This window comes from Spea bombifrons, chromosome 6 (assembly GCF_027358695.1).
Source record: "Spea bombifrons isolate aSpeBom1 chromosome 6, aSpeBom1.2.pri, whole genome shotgun sequence".
Taxonomy (NCBI): domain Eukaryota; kingdom Metazoa; phylum Chordata; class Amphibia; order Anura; family Pelobatidae; genus Spea; species Spea bombifrons.
This window is the reverse complement of record NC_071092.1, coordinates 49,156,864-49,176,051: the sequence shown is the minus strand read 5'-3', so window position 1 is coordinate 49,176,051 and position 19,188 is coordinate 49,156,864. Positions and strand designations below refer to the sequence as shown.

At 41.3% G+C, this 19,188-nt stretch overlaps 1 protein-coding gene across 1 annotated transcript in view; it reads left to right on the top strand.

Annotated features, from left to right (window-relative positions):
• The window catches only part of ADGRL4 (adhesion G protein-coupled receptor L4), a 47,239-nt gene extending 29,421 nt beyond the window's left edge, over positions 1-17,818 (top strand). Inside the window, exons 8-16 of the mRNA XM_053468877.1 lie at positions 1,775-1,891; positions 3,053-3,255; positions 6,696-6,875; positions 7,395-7,598; positions 11,347-11,567; positions 11,710-11,776; positions 13,819-13,910; positions 16,500-16,668; positions 17,619-17,818. Coding sequence (XP_053324852.1) covers positions 1,775-1,891; positions 3,053-3,255; positions 6,696-6,875; positions 7,395-7,598; positions 11,347-11,567; positions 11,710-11,776; positions 13,819-13,910; positions 16,500-16,668; positions 17,619-17,681 — 1,316 coding nt within the window. The 3' untranslated portion in view covers positions 17,682-17,818. The remainder of the gene's footprint in view (positions 1-1,774; positions 1,892-3,052; positions 3,256-6,695; positions 6,876-7,394; positions 7,599-11,346; positions 11,568-11,709; positions 11,777-13,818; positions 13,911-16,499; positions 16,669-17,618) is intronic.
• Positions 17,819-19,188: the final 1,370 nt, after the last annotated feature.

Genomic DNA, 19,188 nt, shown 5'->3' with positions numbered 1-19,188 from the left:
AACATGGATGGAGGGGAAGAGACATGGATGGGCTCCAAAGGGTTAATGTCAGGGGCCCATGGGTTTTAGGTGGGGTCTGTAAAGATCAAGATTACGCGAAATGTACAGTGAAGTCCATCGAGTCCTAGCGAGGTGGGGTTGGCTGAGGGTAATTTATTGGCCGTTATGGGAAATCCTACGACGCAGCCTCATCTCCATGAAGCGAGTTATCGGCAGATACGGGCAGGGAGGTCATTTCTCAGCTGCCCCAAAGCATTTCATTCGGTGATTACAAGAAAAGCCGGTTCTTCACCATAACCGCTCTGCTGGAGGGCACCGGCAGCCGGCCGACGGTTATCCGGGGTCAGACCGCAGGAACGTTTATCGTTATTCCCGCGATGAAGAAGTCGTTTGGACGAGGACCAGCATCTCATTTAACAATGTGAAATGAAATTATCAACACTACCTTCTGATAAACGCTTTCAGACTTTATTAGAAAAACAATCCGAGTAGCGGGGAGATAATTAACTAATAATCCTGCAGACAGCCATCTTATTAATTAAGGCGTGCCCGTAATAACTCGGAGAGGCGGCTGAACCCTGTTTGTATCGCCCGCTGCCGGATATGTGAGCGCTGCCTGTAACGTCGTATATTGTCAGGCTGCTCCTATGTGTTTATCGAGGTCCGGCCGCGGTTTATCAGGATTTCGTTACATAACATATAAAGATGATTTATTATTTTTATTTGTTGATTTGTGTAGCGCTGTCATAGTCTGTAGTGCTGTACAATGGGAATTTAGTGTAAATGTTTCACCGACTCGCTACTCGTGCGGGAAATGTTGATGGTCTAGGGTAGGATTACCATGGAAACAAATGCCCTCCGGCGATGGAGGCTGCCAGTGGGTTTAACCCCTCTCTTAATTTTCTTGCCCTGACAATATGGTGGATGAGAGAAAAAATGTTGGGGTGGAATATCTAACCTCATGTGAAGCAGAGAATAATAACGTGTGTCAGTAAATGAGTGTCAGCTCTTATGGTGCTGGTATTTAATGAGTTTCAAACGATGGCTTTACACTGCATAGTGTGCCCCCCCCACGATCCCCTCTTCATGCGCAGTGACCTGGGTCTGCTCAGCGACTCACAAACCATTTAGTCTGCGACCAATATAAATTCATGCACATTAACAAGTAGATTGCAAGCTCCTTGGGAAAGGAGTCATTTCCCAGCGCTTGAGAAAGATGTCCCCGATGCAGAGTTTATATTTTTTTTATGTGAATTTGTGATTTTTTTATGAAATTATAGTAAATAAAACCAATAATGGACAGTTCAGTATTCACCCCTATGCAGGAGAGCCTTATTGTGCCAGACTTGGGGGCCAAATCTGTGACCCCCCCATCTCAAATTGGGATTTTAAAGCCAATAAATCTATATCTATATATAAATAACATTAATAGAAAAAAGAAACTATCTGTCATATCTGAAACAAAAGTGCCATTATTCAGCCCCAAAAACCCTTTTCCCCCCATCCAGCGTCGAGTCAATATTTGTATCATTTAGACCCCGAAAATACGATTGTAGAAATATTTAGATAATTTAGGATATTCCTTTTGTTCCAAATAACCGTAATCTTCCACTAAAGAAGGAATTTCATTGTCTCTGAAGGAAGAGAACGGACTCCCGATCTCCGCGCAGCTTCCTTTGCTGGATATTTTTGGGATGTTTAGATGTTTTCAGTTGTTTTTGTTTTCGGAGCGGAATCACACAATGCGTAATTTCTGCCCCGTTTTTTTTCATAGCTCTCAAATTGTTTACCTTTGACTCCGGCCACATGAAGCACATCCACCCGCACGTGCTTATGGAAGGAGATTACATCAAGATCTCCCCCAAGAAAAAGGAAACATCTCTTCCAAATGGTGAGTAAGAAAAAATATATAGAGAAAAAAAAATACATAAAAATATATTAAAAATCATGAATAAAAGGCCAATTCACCAGAACTAACTATCTTTTTTTATGAAAAAAACTGACTAAATAATTTTATTTTTGCAAGTAGAACAAAATAGATCATTAATATTTTATTGAACGTAGTTAAAACCATTTAAAGAAATGTGGAGTTTTCATAGTAAATTCACCTAATTATAGAAATATTTTTTTACTTGTAAATGTAATATTTTGAATATTTTGGTCGTTTCTCCTACCGGAAGCAGGGTGGCTCCATCTTTGCCTCTTTGTGCTACTGGCACATCATTCGGATACAAAGCTGCACATTGATTGGTTTTACAGGCCCCACCCCCTGCTGTATCACCTACCAAGCCACTCCCCCTATTATCCACTGGCTATAAAACCCATTGTAGATCCCAAATGGCCAACTGGAGGGTCTACCGATGATAAACGATTCTCCCCCCTCCTCCGGACAGCCAAAAGCTGAGCGAGAGTCAGAAGAGAGTCATTCCCGTTAGAAGATGAGTTTTCCATTTTGTTGAATGAGCCAATCAGTATAATTACAGCGATTTATGACCAAAGACCCAACATGGAGCACGCTGTCATGGGAAGACACGGCAGACGGTTATTTTATTAAGACATCTCCATTTGCTCCTCGGTACTGAACAGTTTGGCCAAGTATAATGGAAGAGCTGTGGGACCTTGTAGAGATACCCGTCGTACAGCGCTACAGAATTTGATGGCGCTATATAAAACAATAAATAATAATAACAATAATAATAGTCCTCTAAAGAGCTATAACTTGGGTTCTTGGCATCTGGGGCTGAATCAGGTACATTGGGACACTGCCGGTGGGCGGCTCAAGCACCCTCACCTTATGGCACCTGAGGCAGCTGCCCTTCTTGCTCAATGGAAGTTAAGGTTCTGGTCCTTTTCCTTTATGTCTAACCAGATCAGTAGTTAAAGCTCCACCGGGGCCACTCGCCGGGTGAGTGCAGCATACAAGGCTGGCATCCTAGTTTATATAACTTCGTTATGATTGGAATTCATGATGATATTTTATTTGTGAATTAGTAGCATTATTCTGTCGGGTAGCACTACTGGCACGGTTCATGTTTTTTTTATTACCGTCCAGGCACCGTATCTATCGTGTTCTTGCGATACGACACCGTTGGAGTTTTGCTCGAATCTTCAGAAAACAATAATAATGGGGAGAAAAGCCAACTCCCCGAAGAATCGCAGCAGATAATATCCCCCGTTATCGCTGCCGCCATCCACTCGGACCCGCCGACACTCTACCAGCTGGACAAAGTTACCTTCACGTTAAAACATTCACAGGTGCGTTGTAAATAATGTCTTTATTTTACAGTATTTTATTTCAGATTATATGCAAGCGAATCATTTACAATAGCTTATCCCACGTTTTAACCAAATTCATAGGAAGTATTTAGCTAGGATGGCACAGGGAAGCTGTTTGGGGACAAAGATGGCAAAGGCAAGCTGTTTGGGGACATAGATGGCTCAGGGAAGCTGCTTTGGGGCTAAAATGGCACAGAGAAGCTTTTTGGGAAAAGTTGGCACTGACAAGCTGTTTGGGGAGAAAGTTGGTACCAACAAACTGGTGGCAAAGCTGGCCCCGTGGGACATGCTGCTTGGTGAAGTTGAGGGGGAAGGCTGAGTAATTTTTGCACCGGGGCCCTGTGCTTTCTAGTTACACCCCTGGCAACATACAATAGGGGTTAAGTGATTCTTCTATCACCATAGCAACCATAAGTTTCAAATTTTTTTGCCAGCCCCTCATAAAATGTCTATGATATCGAGCATTTGAAATTATGATGTCATCTGAAACGGCAAACAATAGATGATCTCTGCCAGCTAAAACACTTACAGGAGAGACCAGGAACTATTTATTAATAATAATAATTAATATTATTAATATTCCCCCTAAATGCAACATATTCGCCGTTGAAGACACGCGGTGCGTTTTTTGTTAAATTCCCTAACAGTGGAAACAAAGTAAAGCGATATAAACAATGCCGTCTTTGTTGCCGTAATTCTTCGGGGGAGCTGAGAGTATCCAAAGAACTATTTTATAGTTACGAAAAGATTTTATTGGAGAGTTGCCATAGAAACGTAATTTAGAAACTAAAGCATTTGCAACATGGTAACCGTGATATGTTGTCGTAGTAACTCCTGCTCCCTGCTCGAATTTGAGTTTGTTGGGAACATTTTCAGTTTTGGTTCATGCGGAATGTTTTAACCCTTTCTTTTCCATGGCTTACATGTTGTGCTTAGCGCTTCGCTACTTAAAGGGATATTCCAGCCACCATATGCCACTTAATGCATAGAATAATTCAGCTTCACCTTTAAATGAGTTTTTTTAACATGACCTCTCTCTCTCTCCCCCTGGGCGCAGGTATAGAAAGTGCTCCTATTGAGCTCCATTGGAGCATTTTCCCACCAGTCTTGGCTGCTTTATTTGGGGTATTTCGGGTTGTAGAACCCTCATACCCAGCAAACTTTCTGAGCCCCTAGAAAAAGAGGGGAATCGGGGGAAGAAAGAGGGGCAGAGAGGAGGAGAGAGGGGCAGAGAGGAGGAAAGAGGGGCATCAGAGGAGGAAAGAAGGGTACATGGGAGGAAAGAGGGACATGGTGCATATTTTATATCATTTATTACTATTGGTGACGGGCAGGGATTTTTAAAGCTGTTTTTTAATACAATGTATCCAGCTAGAAGAATATTCTATCACCGGGTGTATCCGGGGGCTCCTGCCGGTTTAATAAAACTAGGAGTGCAAGAAATCCGTCTATTGATTAATTCGAAGAATCGTTAGAGAAATACTGTTCGTAATATCTTAGAAAACAGACATAAATCAGCAGTGCTTCAGGTATATTAAATGTTATCAATTGTTTGAACTCCAAGGCGTGTATTTCATCCTGTCTCCCGAGTTCCCATCGAGGAGGGTTAAAGATCAGGGGATAGATTTATCAAAGAATAACTGAAAAAGAGAACTTTTCTAGACCTGACAAATGTGTCTCCATTGTCCGTATTTATCAAACGAACGAGCGGGAATGGAGACCGGATTGTCATTCTCCGAAATGAATTTGTCGACGGGCAACTTTTCTGTCAAAGCAAAAAAAGATGCATCGGCCGAAACAATTACAAAGAATAAAAGTATATTCTGGCTTTAGACAGACAAATGAAAGCAATTAACATTCTAATAATATTTGTTCATAGGGAAAGATTATCATCCGTGTCGTTTATCTTTATTCTGAGCAGGTTTAAATCAGCAATTACAAATTGTAATCCCACTTCTGCCACCACTTACTAAAGATCAATACGCTGTCACCCTTAGCAGAAGCCAAATAAAATATCCAAAGTATGTCCTTCTAACGTCTGCCAGACCATGAAAAAAGGTAAAAGTCCAAGTAATGGAATAAACCATAAATGCAGCGCCGCTGATGTGTGACCCCCGAACTAGGAACCTCAGAATATCCCCCCTCCTACCTACCCTGCAAGAAAACTGTTCATATAAGCAGTCTTATATTATATATTATATATCTTTATTATTACTACTATTTTTTTTGAAGATGTATTTTCTATTTTCATTTAAAAAAAAAAAAAAAAGATAATCTTAAAAAATAACCTTTTCAGGGTTGTATAAATCTTGCGCTTCAGGAACCAAAGTCGACAATCTGCGCAATTTTATTTTCTGTGCGTGTAATAAAATAAATTACCCATATTTTTCCCCACCATGTTTTCTAGTACCATTAGACCCCCTCCTGATCACCCCACCCCCCACTGGGCCGCATCCCGCTGGGACGTAGTAAATAGATGTGCAAAGGATTATGGGACCGAACGTATATTTTTCTGCACAACATTAAAGAAACATGACTTCCATATCCAACGTGCCATGAGTTATATAGCGATCGGAGAGCTGCAGAATATCCCCATTATACAGAGAGAGAGGTTACCGTTACATTCAACCACGCAGCGAGCTGACAGCCAGATAAATATATTCGGTGAAATACCAATTATGATTAAAACCGGCAGATAAAGTTCTATCGTTGGATCAACTTCTGTTTGTATAAAATAATGAGCACAAGAATGGCGTCTCTTGTAACAAATGCATCAAATTCTCTTTTAAAGGAACCTAAATCCACGTCCCTTAGAGCGTACCCCCTATTTGCACAGGACTGGCTGTAAAGACCCCATCATATCCATCCCTCCCAAATGTCTCTGTTTAGTTCGGCTAGTCTGTCTCTGGGTCCCAAATCCTCTAGCTCCACCCCCTGCCCCCCAAAAGCCATCTTTCCTGCCCTAAAGCCCCCATCTCCTCCCCTATGCCATTCTTTCTTGCTCTAAAGTCGTTTTACCCTCTCCTGAGCTCATCTTCCCCTCCCCCGATGCCCCTGTTTCCCCCAGATGCCCCCTTTCCTCCCCTGATACCCCCCTCTCTCACGTGTCTCTCACGCTTTCTGTAAGTGCCGATCACTTCCGCTTCCACGTCTTCTTCTTTTATCTTCTCTCATATCTTCAAGCTGCTGTTTTCTATCTTCGTCCGGATCCCTACAGACATAACTCGGCTTGCAACTTCCGGCAAAATGGCCGCGCTTGCGATGACTTCCTCTCCCCTGATCTTCCAATCGAGGAAGGGGGCGTCACCAGACGCACCGCCATATTACCTCATGTTTAAATTAGGGCGCAATGACAGGGCTTTCGGTGACATTTTTGCCTTATTTGCACATCTCTATTGAGTGTCCAATTCTTTTTACAGCCGTCCACGGATCCCAGTCTGGTGCAATGTGCGTTCTGGAAGTATTCACCTGACAGCATGCAGGGAGAGTGGTCTACAGACGGCTGCGAGGTTCTCTATTCCAATGTGAGCCATACCTCCTGCAAATGCAACCATCTCACTCACTTTGCTATCCTGATGACATCATCAGGTCCCAGCCAGGTAAGCGATTTCACCTCTCCGTTTAGCTTAAAGCTCATAACGATTTTTTCCCCAGTAATTCACAGCCCAAGTTGTCTAATTATCTATAAAATCAAATCCAATCGCAGCCTCCGTATTATTTTCTCATCAGCGTCTGCAGAGATTACTTTCTTCTTAATAGAAATTGATTTGAAAAAGGAGCGGTTCTGTTTCTTTATTTTTGTCTCCGATTTGATTTACTTCACATTTTATTTAAAAAAATAACCCGTTAAGCGTTTAAGTCGCATTTATTACTCCGAGCTTTAAAAAAAGAAAAGTTCTGTAAGTTTTGTGTTTTTTGTTTTTTTTAAAGGAAATTTACGGCATAAATAAACCAGATTATGTTTCGACCCATTTATATAAATATATACATAGCCGTTCAAAAGTTTGGGGTCTTTACAGCAGGAGAAACGGGCAGACTAGACGGGGGGCCGAATGGGGCCGGCAGCTTCTAGGTTTCTACGTTCTGTCTCTTATTTGCGCGATCTCTTTGACCCGCAGCTCGCCGCTCACCAGACCGTCCTGACCCGGATCACCCAGCTGGGGATCGTCGTCTCCCTGATCTGCCTCTCGCTCTGCATTTTCACGTTTTTCTTCTTCAGCGAAATCCAAAGCACGAGGATCACGATTCATAAAAACCTCTGCTGCGCCCTGTTTTTGGCTGAACTCCTTTTTCTTATTGGTATAAATATGACAAAAAACAAGGTACGTCACCAAGTTCCTTCCCATAATAACCCCATATTGCCATTTAACCCTTTACCCTCTTAGAACATCGATCCGAATAACCTTCAGCTCCGTAGAAGCCCCCCCTACGACTTATTTGCATCCGGCCAATCGTAACGTCGCACCAAAATGTGATAATTTTACAAAATTTGGACCAAATTTAACACCCTGTCAAATACAATAAAATTCCTGAATGTCGAGTATCTTGCGACTCACAGAAGCCTTATGACATCATCACAATGACACCATTTTTTCTTTCACCTGTATCATATTTTTTTAAGGGGGGGGCACATGTAATATTTGATAATATGTGATATTACTACAGGGGAACTTTAAAAAAAATGTATATTTTATCGCTGGAATTTATTTATTAAGATTTCCCGACTTTATTTATTGATTTGGAATCGTTTTCGTTACTTTTACAAAAGTTTTCTTTGCCTTCCTGGTGAGAACTCAGAAACCGGAAGACTTTTAATGATCCTCTCCAGATCATTAATCTGATTTTGTTTTGATCCTCCTAGGAGAGACTGGGGTGAAATAATGATACTTTGTCATACCTCCTAACTGCACCTATCATGGAGAAATGCTCCTCGGCTTTTCCGTCTATGGAAAATAAAGCTATTGTGTCTCCTCGCGGTTATCTCTAGAGAAACATAATTTATTACAATTTCTATTAATGCTCTCTCCAAGCACCGTAATTAAACTCTGAATGCACCCAGACGCAGTCTGAGCCCGGAATGGATCACCATCTCCGATGGCTTTATAGATACAAATACAAGAGAGGATTGCAGATAGCGGAGGGGACGCCGAATACCCGATAACGTCTGATTTTATCCAAACCAAATTGGAACCGAGCGAAGTCTCACATTGTGAAAAATCACAGGTCATTTTATTGCAGGAAACGGACTTTCTAAAACATTCCGATGTAACTGAGGAGCAAATAACGCCTTTATTCACGGAATTCCCCGCATTCTAAGTGTTAATATCAAAGAGAAGCAGTTATTGCAACATCTCTAGATAATCTATATAATGGGCTAAGTATCTACAATATATGGCGATAAAACATTTCACACTCGGGTGTTTCAGACTCTGAATATTCCCCATCACTCCATACGGTACGTTCCAAATGTAATATCTAATATAATATATATACGCTGCTGTGCAAAGGTTTGGGGTCATTGAGCTATTTTCATGGAGAACGGCTGTAACATAATTACAAAAGGGTTTTCTAACCATCAATTGGCCTTTTAAACTTAAACTTGGATCAGCGAACACAACGTGCCATTGGAACCCAGGAGTGATGGGAGTGATAAAGGGCCATTGGAACACGGGAGTGATGGGAGTGATAAAGGGCCATTGGAACACAGGAGTGATGGGAGTGATAAAGGGCCATTGGAACACAGGAGTGATGGGAGTGATAAAGGGCCATTGGAACACAGGAGTGATGGGAGTGATAAAGGGCCATTGGAACACAGGAGTGATGGGAGTGATAAAGGGCCATTGGGACACAGGAGTGATGGGAGTGATAAAGGGCCATTGGAACACAGGAGTGATGGGAGTGATAAAGGGCCATTGGGACACAGGAGTGATGGGAGTGATAAAGGGCCCCTGGAACACAGGAGTGATGGGAGTGATAAAGGGCCATTGGAACACAGGAGTGATGGGAGTGATAAAGGGCCATTGGAACCCAGGAGTGATGGGAGTGATAAAGAGCCTCTGTGCGTCCATTAAAAATCAGCCGTTTCCAGCTACAATAGCCATTTACAGCATTAACCCCGTCTGCGCTGGATTTCTGATCCATTTCATGTTATTTTAATGGGGAAAATCTTCTTGTGTGAATATATATATTTATAATAATAGTAAATATGTTATTATTATTAGTAGTATTAGGAACACTATGGATTGAGGCCCATTGTACAGCGCTATGGAATATGATGGCGCTATATAAAACAATAAATAAAAATACTATTACTACTACTAATCATAATAATAATAATAATAATAATAAAGTGATGTACAGTCATATACAGTCATATTTATAGTCATGTACAGTAATAATTGATGCCATTGAGGAGTCAATTAACTTTAAGCATCATGTATGATGTCATGGTCGATCACATGGGGATATGTGTTTAAAAGGAGGCAAAATAATGGGGTTTATTTGCCCCTTTAATTTATAAAGCCGTTCCCTGCTGTTTCTATACACATTATCGGGGCTTTTAGGGCTGCAGAACCCTGCGATCCCCTCATACCCAGCAAACATTCTGACCTCCTAGAAAAGAGGGGCATGAGGTTGGACAGAGGGGAATTAGGGGAGGAAAGAGGAAGAAAGAGGGGCATCAGGGGTTTGGGGCTCAAAGAGGGACTGTCCAAACTAAACAGCGGCACTTGAGAAATCTTGGATTTTGGGTCATCCAGGCGTTTTTTTGTAACTCGTTCCGAATGTCGGGCTCTCTCTCTGTTTCGTCTCCGGGATCTTTATGGCCGTCAGCGATTCCCGGCTGGTTGATTTTTTGAGGTTCGGTCGCCGTACCGCGCATGACGCAATCTTGTTGTTAAATTATCGTCCCAGTAAAAGCTGAATCACCGTATAAATATTTAGCGATCCGCACGTGCGCGGCTTCCAGGCACATATTTTTTTACTGGCAGAAATTATTGCTGAATTACAAATTTGATTTACAGCCGCTCTCTGTCAGTGAAGTTCCACTAAATAAAAATAGCGATGAATCAGCTCCTGGTTTCATTTATCACGGCAAACAGAACGACTTCATATTTATTTTATATGTAGCAATCTATATGAATTAGACAAGTCTCTCTCTCTCTCTCTCTCTCTCTTTTTCCCTGCTTGAAATTTTATCTTTTCTCCTCCTCTGTATTTTCACTCCGGTCGTCAGAAACACGACTATAAAATGATACAAAGGCTGCAGGGCTTATCTTTGCCTGTAACGGTGGCAGACAATCTCTCCTCTGATTCCCAAAGTGCCCATCTAGGGGGGCGCCTAAAGAAAGTCCTGGGCCTGAAGCCCCTGACGCCATCATGATGCGATAAAAGAGGGACTCCTATAACTGTTTACTTAAAATTATTCTTGTCCATGTTGAGACCTGTTGTCTCGGCCCAATATACAAGACAAGTTGTTATCATACTGCCATGCGGTAATCAATAGAATGGCTCAGTCTGAATCACCCAGCTGGACTCTCTGAATAATGAAAGTCTATGGAGGAACGGACTTCATTAGCATCGCCATAAAGTATCAGCTCAGTGCGGGGTTTGAGCCGGGAAAGTCACCCAAAATATCACATGACTGACAGCAACGGCGGCTCCAGAACTGCAGATAAAGGGAGTTTATTGGGATAATGAGACGATTCTCTTCAGTATTATTTTATTACATCACTGCGTTTAAAACCCAAAGAAAAATAATTATTTGTCCTCAAGATTTCCTCTCTAAAATTTTCTTCATTACATGCAAGTAAAAAAGTTAATTTTTTTATTTAAAAAATGTTCTCTTTGACCCCATTATTCCCACCATTTCCCTTTTAGTCTTTCAGATCTTTCTTCTGTGATATTTTTGCTGAATATCTTTAACGTCATCGTTTTTGTTGTAAATGCAAATCCGGTTGCGACTCTCGTGCGCATGCGTGGAATGGGAACGCTTTCCTGCTACTGATTGTAACATAAAATAATTGTTCTATTTGTTTATCTGTTTTTGTTGTTTCTTCTGGCTGTTTGTAGCTCCTCTGCGCTGTCATCGCGGGGTCGCTGCATTACTTCTTCCTGGCCGCCTTCGCGTGGATGTGCATCGAGGGAATCCACCTCTACCTGATGGTGGTCGGGGTCATTTACAACAAAGGATTCCTGCACAAGAACTTCTACATCTTCGGCTACTGCAGCCCCGCCGTGGTCGTGGGAATCTCTGCTGTTCTTGGTTACAAATATTACGGCACGGATAAAGTGTAAGAAGTCCCAAAAACCAGCTTTTTTAACCGTTATAACGGATCGCCAAGAATAACCTAAATTCTCACACTTTATATAAAATATTTATTTAACGTAATATTTCTTTTGCATTCATCTCTTGGGTTTATTTGTGTTTTGTAGATGTTGGTTGAGTACCGAAAATAACTTTATATGGAGTTTTATCGGGCCGGCCTGCTTGATCATTCTCGTAAGTCCAAATCCGTGCGAATATTGAGTATTTTAATATAAAAATGCAGGAAAAAATGATGTCAATATAATTTGGTATTTTTATTAATCATTAAAAAAACATTCTCACTGTTACAGAGGATTTCAACTCGTTGGTGGACGCGAGATGCCCCACTCAGATCCCACTCAATGGATTCCGCTTATTACATAAGAACCATAGAAACATAGAACCTGCTGGCAGATCGGCCCCATCTGGCCCCCGGTTCTCCTGCTCTAAAAACGTAAACCTTAAATCAGTCGTTGGTCTCGTCTTAGATTCAGGAGCCGTATGTCTATCCCATGCATGGTTAATACCCTCACTGTATTACCCTCTACCACTTCTACTGGGAGGCTGTTCCACTTATCTACCACCCTCTCCGTAAAGTAAAACCTCCTTCCATCTAAGCCTCTAGTCTAGGTTATGGCCTCTTGTTCTAACACTTTTATAATAGTTTAAATAAGTTTGTGTTTTTTTTGTATATTTAATTTTTTTAAACAATATTGGAAATAATAATAATAATAAAAAAATAATAATATTAATAATAATAATAAAAATAATAATAAAAACCACTAGATGTTCAGACGTCGTCTCTGTACCTTTTGTAACGTTGCTAATAAATTAATAAGAAAACACGTTACTGGAATGATAAAAAAAATAAAAAAATCGTTAATTTGTGGCGAAATATTTTTTATAATCTGCCGTTTGGGATCTCGGTGAATTTGCATGAAATATTCCTGGATTTTCTCCTCGATCCCATTGTTAAAAACGGTCTGTTTTCTGAAATGGCTTCAAAAGGCCGATTTTTGTCCAATTCCTTCGGCGTAGAAGATAAAGTTTGACATGTAAGCGGTAGTTTAGAAAAAAAACTCAGCGGGGGGTTGGGGCAGACGGAATGTCAACAGCCCCCGTAATGTGATATTTGAGTGATTGTGTTATCGGTGATCGGTCATCTCAGAAGATTAGAGCGTCATCTTCATTTCTCACAGATTCTCCTCTACCCTGTAATCATCACAGCTATTTTTAACCGAATTGCAGCATCAGGCGAGGGCTCCCAATTTCACAGCCTCCTAAAATCCACAGAAAATCTCTGCCGTGAAGCGGCGGGGGGTCGGCCAACTTCCCGGCCTCCCGGTTCACCCGAAACTTTTCCGACCAATCAGAGCGCAGAGCCGACGTCCTCGCCGCGCCTCGCAGGACCGAAAGAGTCCAAAAAATAAATAAAAAGCAGGATTTTTGAACATCGGCCACATCGGCTCCGGGGCTGCAATCAGTCAGCAGATTCCGTTTCTTTCCTGCTTTTAGTTTTTAACAAGATATTTTATTGACTCGATTAAAATATATTAGAAAGTCGTCGGAGAATCCAAAAAAATAGAAACAACGGTCAAAATGTAAAAGCAAAGGAATTAGTTTAGATTAGTTAGATTGTTGTTTTTTACCTAAATACTCCGTTTCTTACTGTAAGAAGTCGTTCTATGTTGATCACAACGTTTCTGTGAGTCAAGTAAACGGGGAATAAGGACGGGAGGGAATTTATTTCAAAGGAGGAGAAAAGTTACAACAAGAGACCGGAATCTAACACTAGAGAGTCAGAGACTGAGATGGAACGGAACGGAGTTTTACTTTACTGAGAGGGTGGTGGATAAGTGGAACAGCCTCCCAGCAGAGGTGGTAGAGGGTAATACAGTGAGGGGATTAAACATGCAAGGGATAGACATACGGCTCCTGAGTCTAAAACGAGACCAACGACTGATTAAGGGAAAAATGGGCGACTAGATGGGGGCCGCATGGGGCCGATCTGCCGGCAGGTTCTGGGCTTCTTTGTTCCCCCAGACGATACAATATCAAAAAATGAATACAATGAAACGTAATTGAATGAAACGTTTTAATCTACAAAGTAGATATTTTGATGTTTTGTTATGAAATTGTTCATGAAAGAGATTTATTTATTTTTATTTCCTATTTCTGTCGATTTTAATAACGATGGCGAATGGATCCAGCGTAATTATTTGCTTCGTTGTTTCCAGGTTAACCTGATGGCGTTCGGCGTGATTATATACAAAGTCTTCCGACACACTAAGATGCTGAAACCAGAAGTCAGCTGCTACGAAAGTATAAGGTCTGTAACCTTCCCGGTCCCGAAACCCCAAAGAGGCAAACGCATAATAACGAGCGCAATCAGAACGTGGGAATCCATCAACCGCGGGCTGCCCCCCCCATGGGAAATAATCCCGTCCGTTAATTAGAGGTTCCATATAAATTAAGAGGAAATATTCCTATAAAATCAGGGCCGCGTTCCCTGTCCCCCTATGAATTATTTTATATAATGCCGCAGAGTGAATACAAAAATACATCTGAGTTCTTTACGCTGGAAACGAGGGCAGGAGTATCGACCAATTCACGGAACGGAATTCAATTATGAGGCCGCTCCATGTTGGGGGGGGCACGGACCCCACTTTTCTTTTTCTTTCGATAGGCTGGATATCAGAATTTACAGACCCGTTTTGTTTCACCAGATGTCCAAACAGACAAAAACCCCTCTTATATCCGTGCCAATTCAAGCAAAATGCAACAGCGTTGACTCCCTGGGGATAACACCTGGTCCCTGGCACACAAAACGCTAATTTAACACAAATGCTGAAATATAACTTATTTTACTCCATAAAAGATCTAATGCGACAGTCACTACCCTATAAAGAAACAATACTGTACTTGGAAATGGCAGCAGGATAGGGGACACCATTTGTGTTCGCACACCTCACTTCCTGTGTAGGAAGCTACTCTATGGTGTGTATATAACCCAACAATGAGCAACGAGTGCAACGGAAAACTGCTTCCCCAGTCTAATGGGGAACACGGAGCTCTGTAAAGATTTAGACAAAGTTTGGGACTTTTTTATAGTCCGGATATCTGATTCAGACTAAATATTTTCGATCTGTCTCCCGACTTCCATAGTATTTCAGAACTGACTCAAGATATGAACGTTTCCCGTAACCCCGGCAGCAATTACATCTTGCCGGCTATGTCTCTCCAGCACCCAGGGAGTTAAAGCTGAGTGATGAGACTTTTCCCCCCCCCATATTTCAGCAGCAGAAGCAGCTATTCATCTCCATGATGCTGGCGGAACGTACAGCCTTCCCGCGCCGCACAGACAGCCTTCTCTGCCCTAATTACTGGGGAACTTTTTAAGCTCAGGGTGATTCCTTTAAGATAATTTGGCAGACAGGATGACAGGACTTCAGCGTTAAAACGAACTTAATGGAACTTTGGGAAGCTTTTTACAAGTTCCACAAACAACTGATAAGAGTTTATTTGCTTGGCGATAATGAAGGTTTTTCCTTTCATCTAGCGGTTGAAATAAGTATTTTTGAGATGCAGTCGCAGACGAGGAAAGTGATGGCAGAAAATCCTCGTAACGGGGAACTGAAAGCATTTCAGACGCCGTGTGATTCTCTGCAATCCGGAGACATTTCCAGGGTTTATACGGCACGGGAGACACGGATCCACCAAGAAAAACATTCCTATTCCTTACAATGAAGAGTAGATTTACCAGGAGTTCCAAAAGCGATGATATATAACCTACCATTCAAAAGTGTGGGGTCACTTAGACATTTCCTTGTTTTTAAAAGAAAATAAACACATTTTTTTCATTAAAATAACATAAAGTGAATCAGAGATCCAGCACAGACAGGGTTAATGCTGTAAATGACTATTGTAGCTAGAAACAAAGCCCTTTATCACTCCCATCACTCCTGTGTTCCAATGGCCCTTTATCACTCCCATCACTCCTGTGTTCCAATGGCCCTTTATCACTCCCATCACTCCTGTGTTCCAATGGCACTTTATCACTCCCATCACTCCTGTGTTCCAATGGCCCTTTATCACTCCCATCACTCCTGTGTTCCAATGGTACGTTGTGTTCTCTGATCCAAGTTTAAAAGGCTAATTGATGGCTAGAACCCCCTTTTGTAATTATGTTTTTCCTGGAAACAGCTCAGTGACCCCAAACTTTTGAAAGGTACTATCATGTAGAATATGAATGAAGAGTAATTGAGGGGGGTAAATACCTTGCCGATTTCCGGAGCATTAGGGAAATATCGATAGGAAACTGAAACAATCTAGAAGGATGTCATTTTTCATGTTAGAAGAAGCCATGTCGTAGCTGATGGGAAATCCCGGGGCTTTCTGAGCCGTAACTCCATGACAATTACCTGGACGGTCTCTCTCTATACGACTCTCTTCATAACCAAGATCTCCCAATCCCCTTATTCGTTTTGTAGCCCTCTTTGGCACAGTTTCTAGCTCCGTAAAGTACTTTTTAAGGACCGGTGCCCAGAATTGCTCGGTCAACTGAGGTAGCATGAGCTTCCATATTCATTCACTAACATACGAGCTGTTTGCGAGTACATGTGATTTTAGTGAGTTTCAGGCGAGGGCAGGTGAGGGTAACTGCCTACAGCTGGGTAAAGCGTCGCTGTTCCAATGCAGGTTGGAGGTTTATGCCCTGACCATGCCTCGCGGGATCTCAGATGAATAATTCCTCGCTACTTTTGTATATTTATTGTCTAAACGTATTCTAAACGGGGAATAAGATAAATTAAAATATAACGATATGCCACAGTTTTTGTTTTGTTACGAGGCGCTGTGTATTCAGAATCCCGGCGGGAACTTTCTCACCTGTACTTTAATCGTTGATGTTCTGATCCAGGTCCTGCGCCCGAGGTGCCCTCGCTCTCTTATTTCTCCTTGGAGCCACCTGGATGTTTGGGGTTCTTCATGTGGTGAATAGGTCCGTGGTGACCGCGTATCTCTTCACAATCGCCAACGCGTTTCAAGGAATGTTCATCTTCATATTCCTCTGTGTCTTGTCCAAAAAAGTAAGTCCCCTCTGTGCAATTGAGAGTTTGTGGATTCTTTTTGTGAACTTCTGGTAATTGTATCAAAGTCGACTATTAGTGGAGAAGTTACGCCCCCCCCCCCCCAGGCACGGTGCTTTGCTGACTCCTAAAAAGTATTTCGGGGGGGAGGGCCCGGCGGGTGATACATAAATAAAGAACGTGGGAATGGTGGGTTATAATGTAGGAAGCGATGACCGCGTCTTCTCCATTCCCATTTTTGGGGTCTTGCGCAGGAAGATGCGCGGCTGCCATGTCACTGAATGTTTGGGCAGAGAACGGAACATTTACATTATGAAATTAATTCTCTATGGAGAAAACAGGAAATTTGTTAAATATTTTAAATATGTTAATAAAATATTTATTATTTAGCGGTATTAATTACTGAAACTAAGGGAAACGGCAAAAACTTCCCTATTTGGACCAACTGCTCATTTTTTTTATTTTAAATCATGTCCCGTTATGGTAAAATGATTAATAAAAGTTATGTCTAATTAATTAGTTAGTATTAATACATCTAATAATAATAATAATAAACATAATAATAATACAAATAATAATAAAAAATAACATAATAATATTTTTTTTATTATTATTATTAACCCAAAACTCCTTCCTATGGAATCCGACCGGAACCTGCTTCCAGACCCTTGAACCCTCAGAAGTTAATAGAATTACAAGACCCCCAAATCCGGTTCCATGGACCTTAAAATCCATTTATCGATGAGCTATACAGACGCCCTGGCCTGGGGTATTTTTAAAGTAAATTTTAGTAAGAAAAAAAACTTGTTTATGGCAGATTTCATGTAATTTCATAAATGTGGCAATTATTTTTTTTAAAGTCTACAAACTCTAAAAATGTTTAAAAAAAAATCTCAATATACAGGATTTTCGCTTTATATTTTAATGGGTTTTTTTCTCCCTTTTTTCAGATCCAAGAAGAATATTACAGGTTATTCAAAAATGTTCCGTGCTGTTCTAGATTTCTGAAATAAGTAGGGAAGAATCCGGAACGCATCAGAAAGTCCAAAACGAAGTGCAAAGCCGCTGTGACAATGGAAACATTACTGCCCGTCCCGTCAGCCGACAGGGGTAACTAGGGTTTAGGACTCGTCGCTGAATCTGTTTCTCTCTGGGGCCATTGCACTCGGGGGGGGGGATAACTATGCGCAAGGATTATGGGATATAGAAGCCCTGTACCTGGGGAACAACCAGAGCAATTCTGGGGGCAAAGCTCTGAACATGGAGCAGTTACCATGGAAACAACTCTACATTCCTGCTGATTGTTCCAGATCTAGAACTTTAGCCCAGAATGAGTCCGGCTTTGCTTTGACAAATATAACCATCTTCCTCCCGACATCTGCCGGTCCGCTTCCCATAATGCCCCTCTGGACACCGTCATGTTTTCGAGGGGGTAACGTGGTGGGTCGTATTATTAACCTCATCCAGTTCTTCTCAGAGTCAGCCGTATATAAAGTGCAAACATGGTGCAAAAGTGTCAATACTGCCCTAATCGGAAGCAATATTCTGTTGGTTGCCATGGTAACAGCACTACTTTTCCCATTGCCTTACTGCAACTCTTTCCGTGTTTGTAGAACTTAAATTTACAGACAAACGGAGGGAACGTTACCCCAGTAGCTGGCGAAAGGGGACGCTAAACCTAGAAGCGAGCGATTTACCGAGCGTGTTACACCGCAGCGCCAATAATAATGGATTCTGTGTAATATTACAATTCTATTTAGAAAAATGTATAATTAGTTAGGATGAGAAGCGACAAAACCACCGCATTTACATTTCGTGTAGGAAAAGCATTCAAATTGAAAAACTGATTATTGCGTTTTTTGGCAATTAAACATTGTATTATAATTCCAGCTGTACATATAAATATTTTATTACCTAGAACAATTCTTTTACGCTTTTTATGTGACAGCCGCGTTCTATGTTATCGGAACGTCTCAATAAAAACCCTTCTTGTTTTATTCTCCTACTTTGTTATAGTTTAGATAAAGATGCAACATGCAGAACTTGTTTGGGTTTATTTATAATGTTTTTTTTAGACGAAAAAAATAATAATAATAAAGGAAAAAAATACTAAGTTTTCTTGCACATAAAAGACATTTCTTACTGATTCGTATATTTAAGTAATCCTATAATCCTGCAAAAAAACAAAAAACATTGTAAACAGTATCGAAGCCGACGTTTTTACCCCTCTCCTCCTGGCACTCATGTTTCAACCTCCGCACTCGTCACTGCCAAGTGATGATGTCATAATCATAATACTGTGGTATTGTGTCAATCCTTCGGAAGATGACCTCGGCTGTAGCGATCACGGGATTTAACGCACATAAATCAGGCGGGACTAAGAATTACTAATTACAATAATTACTGGACGAGTTCTACGTTACGGAGCAAATTGCTAAATGTGGAACAGTAGTCATGAGCATTCTATCGGTTTCCATGGTAACTGCTCCATATTTGGGACTTTGCCCCAGAATTTCTCTT